Genomic DNA, 13,470 nt, shown 5'->3' on the forward strand with positions numbered 1-13,470 from the left:
ACTCCCTCTACTTCAATATCTTGTGCATCTTCCTCAACGGTTTTGCCATGTTGTTTTCATAATGATTGTCCAGTTGATACTAAATCTTGAAAAAAAATTCCAAAAGAATATTTAATTCTTTTTTGGTCTCAATTGTCAATTGCCCTTTTACACGAATCTGGGGCAGATCTAAAGGGCTTCTTAGAGCTCATGTTTTATAGGACCACAGTCTCTGGATGTAGATCCTCAATGTCCACTTCTTAAAGATACATTCCATCCCACATTCTCTTCCTATGATGTAACTTCAAGACTGCTACTGTTGAATGTTCTAGTCCCTTTACTTTGTGTAGTGTTGTGACTATAGCTGATGTTTTACTCTAGCATAATAACACTTCTCCTGACTCTGTGGGAATCTTCACTGTGGAAAGGTAACTACCATGCTGTGAGCAAGCCCAAGTGGCTACGTGAAGAGGCCCTTTGAATATATTCGAGGTAACAGCCCCAACTGAGGAACCCCAGACATCAGTCAGGATCATCTGCTAGACTGGGAGTGGAACATCTGTTGCCATTATTTAATTGGTGATCATGAAAATGACCATGTGGTAGGTAGACAGACTCAGTTGACTCACTAGAATCTGGGTTTTTATCAGAACTGGGTTTTGCTTGTTTTGGCTTGTTTTCTTTTTTCCTGACACTAATGTGTTCCCACTGTAACGTGAGGTGATGATGATGTCTCAGGTCTAGGTTATCAGTGAGAATTCACAATCTGTGTGAATTTTAAGTATAAACACATTTTAAAGCAGACAGTGTGCTCCTCTGTCTATTTTCCCCTGGGTGATGCTGTTTGCTTTTTTAAACAGCTACAGAAGTCAATGTGGGTTAAACCTTTTGGGTTCTAGCTCAGGCATTGCTGGCAAGTTCTCAGAGAAGCAAGGCTCCTTAGGCTGCACCATTTGGCTCATGTCTGCAGATGGCTGTTCTATCTAGGTTTTCATAAGTTCACTCTGATGTTCACACAGTGATAAAAATCACTTAATAATGCATTTCTCAGAATGTGTTTTTGTCACCATAGGACACATGCCTGTTAAATCCTCATTTTTGCCCAAAGATTCAGTGACAATTTAGGTGTAAAATAAATGTTCCCCCTAAAGTGATGAGGTGCAGACTTTATTGTATCAATAGGAGGGAGCTCCCACACTTGCAAATGCATTGTACAAAATCCTGACTGTCCATGATGTGCAAATTATGTTCCTGCCTGAGATCATTCAGCTGGAATCACACACCCACATATTTCCAGAATTCCATCCAATAAATTCACAAAGCAGTTGAAAATCACAATATACACTTTAAGTAATGGGCCATTAGAGATTATTTTAATTGTAGAAAAGCATACAAAAATTTTTGCATTTTACATATTTTTTATTTAACTGTAATAAAGTGACACTAAAACAGAAAAAAAGCCTGAACAGTATGATTCCTTTGCTTGAACAGTGAAGGACTCCCTTGTACATGCAGTTCCCAAACAGTCAGCTTTCTTTATCTTAATCATCTGTGGCCAGTGTAAAAGAAAGGCCTGACAGGGAAATTTAAGGAGCCATCCGGGTAACGCCATATGAGGGAATTCTTGGCTACATTAAAAAAACTCAGACTTCCACTTTCAAAATCCAGAAACACACCAACCCGGCCCAGAGGTTTCTCTACATAGTGAGCAAGCATTGGAAAGCTGGTCAAGAGACGGAAATGATGATTCACCTTCACACATAAAAGAAGAAATATGTCCACAGATGTAATCATGGTGCCATTATTCCTTATCTGGGAGTCCTTACAGACACCCAGAGCCCAGTCCCAAGAGTCGTCCACATCCAGCTCCCAATAGTGTTTCCCAGAGGAGAAGCCCTGGGCTCCCCATGCAGCAAAATAGTCAGGTCTGTCAGAATTCACAGATCCACCATCCCGTTCAGGTCTAAACATCCAACTTCTCACATCCTCAAACAGGCTGATAATGTGATTGCTTACTTCATAATTGAAGGAAATTTCCACTGTAGAAAAAAGAGAATGTTCCAGCGAAAAGCAGCTTCTACATTCTTAGGTTCAGATAAGAAAGAGACTCTCACTAGAAACCACAGGTCAAGATTAAAAGGCAACTTTTGTCTGGAAAAATGTTGGAATCAGAGGGTGTTAGGATATCTGCACAAGTACATGGCTAAACTACAAGGACCACAATTTCTATAAACTCAAAAATATAAGGGGAGGATTGTCATGCCTAAGTCTAGTCAGCTACTTCTTATAACAACGGAAAAACTGGAAGCTCTTGCACTGCATCCAAGTCCATGGCAATAAAATATATGTGCATTTCCTCTTCCCTGTCAGGGAAGAGCAGGAGGCTGGGGACAGGAGACGAGGTGGGGAGCCATTCTTACACCTAAAAAAATTATCACTTTGCCAGAAATATGATCTGCCACTTAAGTAAGCAAATTCATACTTAAAGAGAAAATCTGAATCCATCTTCTGGAAAGTGCAGATTCCTTGCAGGAATTATCTGACTTTCATGCTGGATTTCAGCACAGACTTCTTTTATCTGCCTGATTGATCATGATCTGTCCTGGAGTTCTATCTAAGGCCTCATCAACCACCAAATCACTTTCCTATTGTTTGCAGATTCTCAGATTTGCATTGTTATTTAAGTTACTCATGGGTGTTTTGGTTGATTAAAATGCACATGATTAAAATTACAAATGCTATGAAACTTCACCTGAAGTTTACTTAAAAAAAAAAAAAAAACTCTCACCAAATCACAATCATTAACAGCACTTAATTTCAAGTTGAAATGTCCTGAATTAATTCAGTTCTGTATACCTCATGTAATACTTGTATACATGAAATTTTGTCAGAGAATGTTTCTAAGTCCTAAGGAGCCATTCTGCATGTTTTATGTTTTTCTAAGTAATATGTTATATGGCTGATTCTTATTACATTTTACCAGCTTTTAATTTAGTCTGTTTGATGATAGTGAAACTATAAATATAAAGACTTATTCACAAACTAGTTTCTTCCAGATGAAATATCATTACACTAGGAAAACTGCCCATAGAAACCATACTTGAAGACATTACATGTTGATCCCAGCAAGACGGCGACACTCACCTCGGAAGCGGTTGAGCCTGTGCACCAGTCCAGTGATGGGCCCTGCAGTAAACTCTGGATTCACAGGCTGGGGCATGTGCAGCAGCACGGACTCGCTCCTGCAAGGAAGCAGGTGCAGTTGGTTAACCTTTCTGGTGTCTGTGTTTAAGAAATAGATTCCAACAGGAAATCCTTCATTCAAACCCACTTCTGATATTGCCATGTAACTCCACAATCCTAGGATGGGTTTATGGCTCTCTTAGGGAATCTTTCTAAGGATTCACTCCATTTCTAACCTACTACCACTGAAAGATAATTGCCTCTCTCTCTATCTGCCACCAAATAGTTTGTTTCTAATTATGATTCTGAATCTTAAAATTAGGCAACTATATCCTAGTAACTTCTGCATTGAACTCTTCAAAACATTACCCCCTGAGTCACTTGGGAAAGTAAGAAAAGATTAAAATCTGATACAGGGCATAAGAAAACATATTCAACATAACACACGAACACCTGAGTACACACACATACACACACAATCACACTGACACATTATGTTAACAAATTATGTTTTCACTTTGTTGAAAACAGCTTGATGTTTTTCATAGCACACCTTGTGCTTCGGCCTGCAATGATGACCAAAAACATACCTTGCCATGATGTCTCCCAAATCCTGTAAAGAGAGAGAGAAAAAAGATACTTCTTTAGAAAGTTGTTATTCTGGCTGGGTGTAGTGACTCATATCTGTATTTCCAACGCTTTGGGAGGCCAAGGTGAATGGATCACCTGAGGACAGGAGATCCTGACTAGCCTGGCCAACATGACAAAACCTCATCTCTGATAAAAATACAAAAAAATTAACTGGGTGTCATGGTGCATGCCTGCAGTCTCAGCTACTGGGGAGGGTGTGGCAGGAGAATTGCTTGAACACAGGAGGTAGAGGTTGCAGTGAGTTGAGATTAGGCCACTGCACTCAGACTGGGTGACAGAACAACACTCTGTCTCAAAAGAAGGAAGCAAATGAACACACAAGTTGTTAGATTCCACCTGTCTAGTCTTTAGGTTTTGAAAACTTTCGAAGTACTACGTACTATCACTGCAAATCTTTTAAAATGTATTCTCATTTCTCACATTAATACCAGTAAGACCAATTGACAGAATCTGTTTCTGATAAATTCAGGACCCTGGATCTGAGTGAGAGAGAAAGGTTGAGTAGTGACTGTGCATTGCTGCAGCTGTCTACAATGTGGTCTTTTTCAGGGCTAGTTCCTGAGGGGTAATGTGGCTCAAGTCAAGGGCATTTCAAACCTAGGACTGCCCAAAAAAAGGAAGAAGGAAATGTTAGTTTCTTCATAATTTCTATGTATCATCCAACATAGACAAAAATATTATTTTCACATGAAAGTTTTCTCTTCCAGAGTTTTAATGAAATGAACTGGAGAAGAAAGCTTGAGGTGGAAAATGTTCTGTGGAAATCTATCTGCACAGCTCCCTAAAGCTTTGTTTCTATGATTAGGTTAGGAGTTGTAGTTTATCTCTATAACTAGGTGGGAATGTCTATCACCATCAATGCAGGAGATGAAGTATGTCTTTGGTACCCAATGAAAAGCAAAGATGTAAATGTCAGCTAATACAAAGTGTCTCAAGGGACATCCTCAGTTCTTACCTGGAGCAGCTCCACATCTGGTTTATGACACATTTCCATTAGTTCCCGATACATTTCTTTCAAGTGCTTCTTCTTTTGATGCATGTTGATGCAACTTCTCTGGATTTGTGGAAATATCTCTTGGTGTTCCTTGCCCAGTCTCTCTAAATGTTTTTCTTCCTTATGGAGAACTGGATGCACCTTCATATACTCAACCCTGATCATCTGTGCACGAAGAAGTGCATAGGCCTGGAGAGACATGGATTTTGTAGGTTACATACCCAGGTCTACTTCCACCTCACAGAACCCACTAATTCATCCTGACCTTTCCTTCGTTTAATTTTCATTCTTTGCAAACACTAGGATAAGTTAAAAAGATCTTCCTTAGTGGAGACCAGGATGGTTGAAAGGAAGCTTCTCTGGAGTGCAGCTCCCACTGAGTGAGACACAGAACCAGAGCGATATCCACAGGCCACCCATCTGACAAAGGGCTAATACCCAGAATCTACAAAGAACTAAAACAGATTTACAGGAAAAAAACCAACAAACCCATCCAACAGTGGGCAAAGGATATGAACAGATACATTTCAAAAGAAGATATATGTGAGGCCAAGAAACATGAAAAATGCTCATCATCACTGGGCATTAGAGAAATGCAAACCAAAACCACATTGAGATACCACCTCACATCAGTTAGAATGGCGATCATTAAAAAATCAGGAGACAACAGATGCTGGAGAGGATGTGGAGAAATAGGAATGCTTTTACACTGTTGATGGGAGTGTAAATTAGTTCAACCATTGTGGAAGACAGTGTGGCAATTCCTCAAGGATCTAGAAATAGAAATTCCACTTGACCCAGCAATCTCATTACTCGGTGTATACCTAAAGGACTAGAAATCATTCTATTATAAAGACACATGCACACATGTGTTCATTGCAGCCCTGTGTACAATAGCAAAGACCTGAAACCAACCCAAATGCCCACTGATGATAGACTGGACAAAGAAAATGTAGCACATATACACCATGGAATACTATGCAGCTATAAGAAATGATGAGTTTGTGTCCTTTGTTGGGACATGGATGAACCTGGAAACCATCATTCTCAAAAAACTGACACAAGAACAGAAAATCAAACACCACATGTTCTCACTCATAGGTGGATGTTGAACAATGAGAACATGTGGACACAGAGATGGGAGCCTCACACACTGAGGTCCATTGTGGGTGCTGGGGGGAATAGTGGGAGGGAAGGTAGGAGGGATAACGTGGGGAGAAATGTCAGTTATAGGTGATGGGGGGATGGGGGCAACAAACCACCTTGCCATGAATGTACCTATGCAACAATCTTCCATGACCTGCACATGTACCCCAGAACCTAAAAAAAGACCTTCCTTCAAAATGTTTATAATTCATCAATTCCTGAACACCTGCATAAAAGCCCTTTAGATTTAAATGTTTAAATATATGTCCTCTCAAATCTGAAATACCACTAGAAAACAAGTAAAATTTATCATTGATTGTTAAATCATCATCAACAATATATATATTTGTTACTCAATTAGTCTGTAGTCTCAAATCTTTGTACTTCACAGCCTAAACAGTCATTCTTAGTAAATGTTGTCAGTATATTCTAATCAGGGTCAGAAGTCATCACACAAAAAAGATCTCAATAAACATTGTAGCCCCCATCTCTGAAACTGACCACCTCTGCTCTGTCTCCTCCCTTCTTCTGTCTAAAGCTACAGTCTTGCCTCACCATTCTAAGAACATGAATCCCCATTCCATTGTGTTTCTCCTCCCAATACTGACAAACTGTTCTCTCACTCCCCTCGTCATTTTCGTTTCTTCTCCTCAGCTTTTCATCATGTTACATTTTCTCCTACTCAAACAGGCATCATGGTCTGGGTCCTTTGCTATCAGATTTCACTAACACAGGCATAGTTCTTAAATTACTGTTTCCACCCACTTTTTTCCCTAGGAGCAACATCCTATTTACTGCTAAATGCCTTTATTTCTCATTTACATATTATTTAATCAGTATTACATAATTCATCTCATACAGAAACCTCTGCCTGAAATACTGATTAATTTTAAGCGCACACTGGCCTCTCAGAATTTACATATATATATATTTATATATGTAAATATACATATATATATTTACTTATCTGAAAAACATTTCCAGAACACCTGAACAATTGTTATGTTGAACAGTCAGGTTGTTTTCCAGGCTATAAATAAACATATGACAAAATCTGGCATATGAGAATTTCAACTCAAGTTGCTAATATAAATGTTCTCGGCATGCCTGACTCAAACATGTCCTGAAGACACATGATCTCATACTTACACTCCAGAGGATGCTTGTTTTTACCTCCTCACTTAGATTTCTCTGATTTTCTTGAATTTTTTCCCATAAAATCCTCATTTGCTTTAAGAGCTTCTCCTGCAAAAGAATTATGAGGGTGAGCAACAGAAAATCAAATACCATAGATTCCATACTCTGAGTGAGATACGCAGGCAAGGGTTAAAATGTATGAACAGACTAGAGAGAGGAAAATAAACCAAGTTTTTTCACTGCTCATCCTCAGTATTTTCAAATCTGAGGTTTCAGATGTATAACAGTTTAGGGAACTGGTGAGTGAAGATTTCTTGTAACCTAGGTAATGATCAGTGAAACACCCTTCCACTACGCTGGCCGCCTGCTTTTGTCATTTGTCCAGTAAGATTAAATACATTTCCAAAATGTATTTTCTTTGTTCTTGTAGTTTTGGTAGCTTTTCGATGCCTTTAGTGTTATACTGTAGAGTCAAAGTAATAGTGACATTCACTTAATCACCCTCTTTTTGGGTGCAGGCTTTGTGAAGGCAGGTATAGTTGCATATTGAATTCAAAATTTCATCATTGGTACCTCCAAAAGCACCTGGCACTCAGTAAAGGATGGAGTGATCACCACAATGGTTCTCATCTCCCTTCTCATCTCTTTAACTCCTCCACCCTCCAGCCTGCAGGTGATCCCAGCACTGTGTCTTACCCGGTGTTCTTCAGCTGCCCCTTCAATGGGACAGTGTTTGTGAGCCCCGTGCTCCTGAGAGTTAGAGCACAGCGAGCAGAGCAGACTCTTGTCCGTGGCACAGAACATCTTCTTTGTTTCCCTATGGGTCCCACATACTTGTGTCTCAGAGCTCAGGAATTGCCAGACACTGGCTTTCCTGGCAATCGTCACTAAATTCTTCAGAAAAATGTTAGTTTTGAAATCCTTTTGATGTGATGGCTCCCTGCACATAGGGCAGTTGGCAGGACTTTGGGCTTCTTCCCAGGAAAGGCAGAGGCAGGGTCTACAGAAGCTGTGCCCACAGCCTATGGTGACAGGGTCTACCAGGTAGTTCAGGCAGATGACACAGGTGAGTTCCTTCTGGAAGGCCTGTGGGAAGTCTGAGTCCATTTTCCTGGGGGAAGAAAACCACAAGAATTTAATCTTCTGCCCTGGAGAGACAAAGATCCAAGCAAAGTCTCAATCAGGTTGTGATCAAATAACATCTTGTTTTTTTTTCTAGAGAAGAATTGGCTTTCATTTGCAATGACAGAGATAGGACAAATAGAAAACTGAGGCACTAAGAGCCATCAACCTCTGCAGAAAAATGTGATTGTTCTCCAGTCAACGCACAACCAGCTTTCCAAACCCAACTCTTTTGCACAGAAGAATGTCAGTTTTTTGAGGTGTTAGTGTCCACCAAGTTGCTTGGGCTTCTAGGATTTAATCAAGCTATCAACTCATGGGGTAGTTACACTCTAAATTGCCAGGGACTGGTTTGGAGAAGGGATGCTAACTAAGCTCTTCTACTCTCATCGTTTGATTTAACTGTAACAAGGATCCCTCAGAGTTGTCCAGAGGGCCCCTGCTTGAAAATAAAGCAGAGGTCATTCTTTGTCCAAAATCAGGCAAAGCTAGCCTTTACACTCCAAGGCAAAACAAACCAAGGTAAAGGCACTTCTCCAAGATAGAACAAACAATCATTTTTTAGGCTGCTGTGTTCATTCAATCAACAAAAACTTTGTGGCATGTTTACTATTCCTGGACTGTCTGTTAGTTTGGGTATTGATAAAATATAGAAGGGTTAACAGAGGATAGAAATGTTTTCTAAGCCCTTTGGAAGCATTGTCATTACTCTTTCACACAGTCAGAAAAATACTCAGTATCATGCAATAATAAAAGGCACTAGACAGTAAGGTGGTGTTTTAAATGGAAGGGTGGGGGGAAGAAAACGTAGGCCAGGCAAGGTAGCTCAAACTTGTAATCCTAGCATTTTGGGAGACCAAGTCAGGCAGATTTTTTGAGCTCAGGAGTTCTAGACTGGGCGACATGATGGCAAAGTGTCTAGATCAGCCTGTCTCTAAAAACACACACACACAGCCGGGCCTGGTGGTTTATGCCTGTAATCCAAGCACTTTGGAGGCCAAGGCAGGTGGATCACTTGAGGTCGGGAGTTCAAGACCAGCCTGACCAACATGGTGAAACCCCATCTTTAAACACACACACACACACACACACACACACACACACACACACTATATATAGATTATATATGTAAAGCCCAACATGGTGGTCCATGCCTGTAGTCCCATCTACTTTGGGGGATGAGGCTGAAGAATTGCTTGAGGTATTAAGTAGAGCCAGTAGTGAGGATTATTTCCACCACTGCACTCTAGGCTGTGTGTCCCTGTCTAAAACAAACAAAGAGACAAAGAAAGGAAAAATCTAAAATCCTGGTTTCTACACAGTATAAATACAGAAACCCTCTATTTCTGATATTTCTGCATAGTTGCCCGTGAGACTTTCCTACATGGATAGCCATTTCTGGCTTTCTTCCACAGAGGAACTGAGGTTTCTGAAGAGACTTTTACCGTGTTTTAGAAAAAAATGTTTGCCCAAATCATTCAAAGCACTCTACCTATGTACAGGCATACATTGCAACATAGGCACATTTTCCCTAGTAGAGTAGAATATAACACATTTTTACACATAGATTACAACACTCCTAACCCATTTACAGAGTCTTCAGAGATTAAAGAATTACTAGATATTTGGAAACTACTGCAAAATGATTATAATCTATAAAACAACTAAAAAATACGTTAAGTAAAAAATTAATCATAACATTAATTTGAGGATCATGCAGCAAGACAGATGACAAAAATGTTTAATTTGTAAATAGGTTAAATGGAGCTTGTAAACCTATTGGTTATGTTTAAAATAATTTAAAAAAAGAAACGGAGCTGTTTTTAAAACTCAGAAAATGACATCATTTAATCTAAAAAAAAAATCTAAGTTTGCAGATAAAGTCCCCAAATTTTGTTTGTTTTGGTTTGTAACCTAATAGCAGCTCCTACTCTGGAAAGTGTACACTTACCTCAGAAATAGATCTACGTTCTCACCAAAGCTTGCTGTCCAAACAGATGAAGTCAGCTCAGGGATCAGGGTCTCACGGCGCAGTGGCGGTAGCTTTTGGAAGTCTCCAAGGCCAGTTGCAAAGCCACTCTGTGGGTGCTGGAGAAGAATGAGCTTGGCTCCTGCGGTGTCCTTTTATACGTCTCTGAAGACCACACCCCTTTCCTCTAATTGGATTTCAGAGGGCGTAGGTGGGTGTTAACACAGTTGATTAAGTTTCTTCAAAACAAAAGGTTTTTTTTTTTTTTTTCTTAATGACGTTTCGCTGTGTCGCCCAGGCTGGAGTGTCGCGAAGCTATCGCAGTTCACTGAAACCTCCGCCTCTGAAGTTCAAGCAATTCTCCTGCCTCAGCCTCCCAAGTAGCTGGGATTACAGGTGCCCGCTGCCGGGCCTGGCTAACTTTTTTTTTTTTTTGCATTTTTAGTAGGAGGGGGTTTCACTATGTTGGCTAGATTTATCTGGAATTCCTGACCTCAAGTGATCTGCCTGCCTTGGACTACAAAAGTGCTGGAATTGCAGCCTGAGCCACAGCCCCCAGCAATTCACTTTTATGGTAATGTAAGAATTTAATCTAGGGTTACTCCTGGCCTCCCGACTCCAGAAGGAATATTTCTCCTTCTCCTTGTGCTGCAGATGAAGCCTTCCAAGGGCCTCTCAGCAGCCGTGGGACATATGATTCCCTCCTTTATTACCTGGCACTGCTCAACCCAGCTCAAGGGGTATAGGGAGAAAGTCTAGAAAGCTCTAGCCAGGTGCAGTGGCAGGCACCTGTAGTCCCAGCTACTATGGAGGCAGAGGCGGAAGAATCGCTTGTGCCTGGGAGGCGGAGGTCGCAGGGAGCCGAGATCATGCCACTGCAATGATATAGTGAGATTCTGTCTCCAAAACACATAAATCAATAAATAAATATAAAAAAATTGATGATTAGGAATACAATATACTAAGATATTTATGACAAAATATAAAGTAAGCAGAAATCATATAAAATTGTAAATAGAATTTGGTTACTTTAACAAATATAGAAAAAATTAAAGGGATTTAATCAATTAGTATAATAATTGTGTTATCTTTAGGGAAATATTGGGAGAATTGTTTCCTTGTTGTTTATAATTCTTTCCAATTTTTTTTGTGGGTAAGAAGTCAATAATGAGAATAACACTTTCAGTAGATTTCAAACACGGTGTATTCCATGAAGCTGATTTTCTAACTTGAAAAGAAAAATGATGATGTCCCTCCTTGACAAAATGCCTCATCATTAGAAACATGGTTTGTTTAGGACACATAGCTTTTTCTTCCTTATTTCTATATTTGTTTCATTTTCTCCAAATAATAGTAAAGATCTAGTTTGTGTCTCTATTTGATGTTTACAATTCCTGAAACAACTGAGCAGTGCATTGCACATAATAATTTCTCACTAAGTAAATTAAGCTGAATGTTGAATTTCCATCCAAACCTTTGAAACCAAAGGAAGAACTGTGTCTTCATCCTTCTTTTCTTGTATTATTTCTTTCCCCTGTAACAAAGGATACAGCGTGTTAACACAAGATACAGAGAAAGAGAATGTGTGTCTGTGTGTGTTTATATGTGTACATGCTTTACATATGGTAACCACATCAATTTTTGTATTTGTAGCAATGCCTTGTAATTTTGATTCAGAAGCCCATAGCATTTTATTAAAATTATGTTTCATTTGATTGTCTCATCTGTTTATGGGAGCTGCTAACAGGGATTCTGTGTTTCATTTACCATATACTATTACAAAATGTGAGTTTTGTGCTCAATCAATCTTCCTACCTCAGGCTCCAAAATCACTAGGACTAGTCACGTGCCACAATGCTCAGCTAATATTTGTACTTTTATTTGTCGAGATAGGGTGTCCCTATGTTGCCCAGAATTGTCTCCAACTCCTGACCTCAAGCAGTCCTCCCACCTCAGCCTCCCAAATTTATGAGATTAAAAGCATGAGCCACTGCTCTGGAGCTTATTTGTTTACGTCAGAGTTTGTTCTTCTCTTCCTGGTCTATTGCATGAACTATCTTAGCTCCTACTGTAAAATATTCTTCTGCCGTGGTCATGTGAAACATTACAAAATTGTTTCTGATGATTCTTCATGTTTTATGTCACATATTCTAACATGATAGTGTGACTTTTTAAAAAAGAACAAAAAAATAAAATTTTGGCTAATCACAAACAAGACTTTAATGATCACTGTTGTGCTATAACTTATTATAATGCATTAAAAAATCAGGACTTATTTATAATGTGCCTTGAGACAGATACTTCAGTCACTTGATTTCTCAGACCTCAATTTTCTTCTCTGTGAAATACTAATACAAACTGTGTGTAATTTATTTTGAAGAATTTGGAAAATTGTAACTAAATACTCTTATCAAGAATGATTGCTGTGTTTTCTATATTGTTGTTACTGTTGTAGCACTGAACCACTTACCACTTTTAAGTTTTTGCTCAAAGTGAAAATATAATTAATTAATATGTATTTCATAGACTATGATTTTTTTTTTTTTTTTGAGACAGTCTCTCTCTATAGGTCAGGCTGGAGTTCAGTGGCATAATCAGCTCACTGCAACCTCTGCCTGCCAGGTTCAAGCAATTCTCCCTCCTCCTGAGTAGCTGGGTCTACAGGCATGCGCCACCATGCCTGGCTAACTTTTTGTATTTTCAGTAGTCCGGGTTTCATCTTGCTTTCCAGGCTAGTCTCGCACCCCTGACCTTGTGATCAGCCCACCTCTGGCTCCCAAGCGGCTGGGATTACAGGCTTGTACTACCTTCCCTGGCCAGACTAGTCTTTAGAGATGATTGAATGTGGAAGTTCAGTTGAGAAGTGACTTGTTCAAATTGTTAAATTAGAAATATTCAATGTTAAAATGGTAGCATGCTCTTGTGTTTCTCTTCTGTAACATTTAGGCAACTAATAAAGACCATACTGTTTTATCAACAGGCATGTCATCCATGCTCCAAGCAGCCACAGCAAGTATTCAAGGGAGTCATTTTCAGGAATTTCTGATGCTCTGTTTGATATTGAAACCAAAGTGGATCTTTGCAAAACTAAGGGAGAAGTGAAGAGAAAGACTGCTGTTGCAGCCTTCACAGTGCAGGCAGCTGCAGAGGCTTTGAAAGAAGCAGCCTGAGAGGGTTCTTTAGAGAATCCATAGAGATTTTTGTGGTATATCATTCAGAAAGGCTTATGATGGGTATATTGGTGAAGTTTAAAGGAGTATATTAGAAATAATGCTAGACATTATATACA

The 13,470-nt window shown here is 39.5% G+C and overlaps 1 protein-coding gene across 1 annotated transcript; it reads right to left on the minus strand.

The window, feature by feature from the left end:
• Positions 1-1,401: 1,401 nt before the first annotated feature.
• Positions 1,402-10,412, minus strand: LOC141583264 (tripartite motif-containing protein 43-like). Its single transcript, XM_074392543.1, has 7 exons — positions 10,164-10,412; positions 7,787-8,201; positions 7,103-7,198; positions 4,769-4,996; positions 3,753-3,775; positions 3,124-3,221; positions 1,402-2,018 (listed from the first exon to the last, which is right to left on the minus strand). Exons 2-7 carry the CDS (start codon positions 8,195-8,197, stop codon positions 1,525-1,527), a joined length of 1,350 nt encoding a protein of 449 aa, XP_074248644.1. The 5' UTR covers positions 8,198-8,201; positions 10,164-10,412; the 3' UTR covers positions 1,402-1,524.
• Between the last annotated feature and the right edge of the window lie 3,058 nt (positions 10,413-13,470).

This window comes from Saimiri boliviensis (genome assembly GCF_048565385.1).
Source record: "Saimiri boliviensis isolate mSaiBol1 chromosome 19 unlocalized genomic scaffold, mSaiBol1.pri SUPER_19_unloc_2, whole genome shotgun sequence".
NCBI lineage: Eukaryota > Metazoa > Chordata > Mammalia > Primates > Cebidae > Saimiri > Saimiri boliviensis.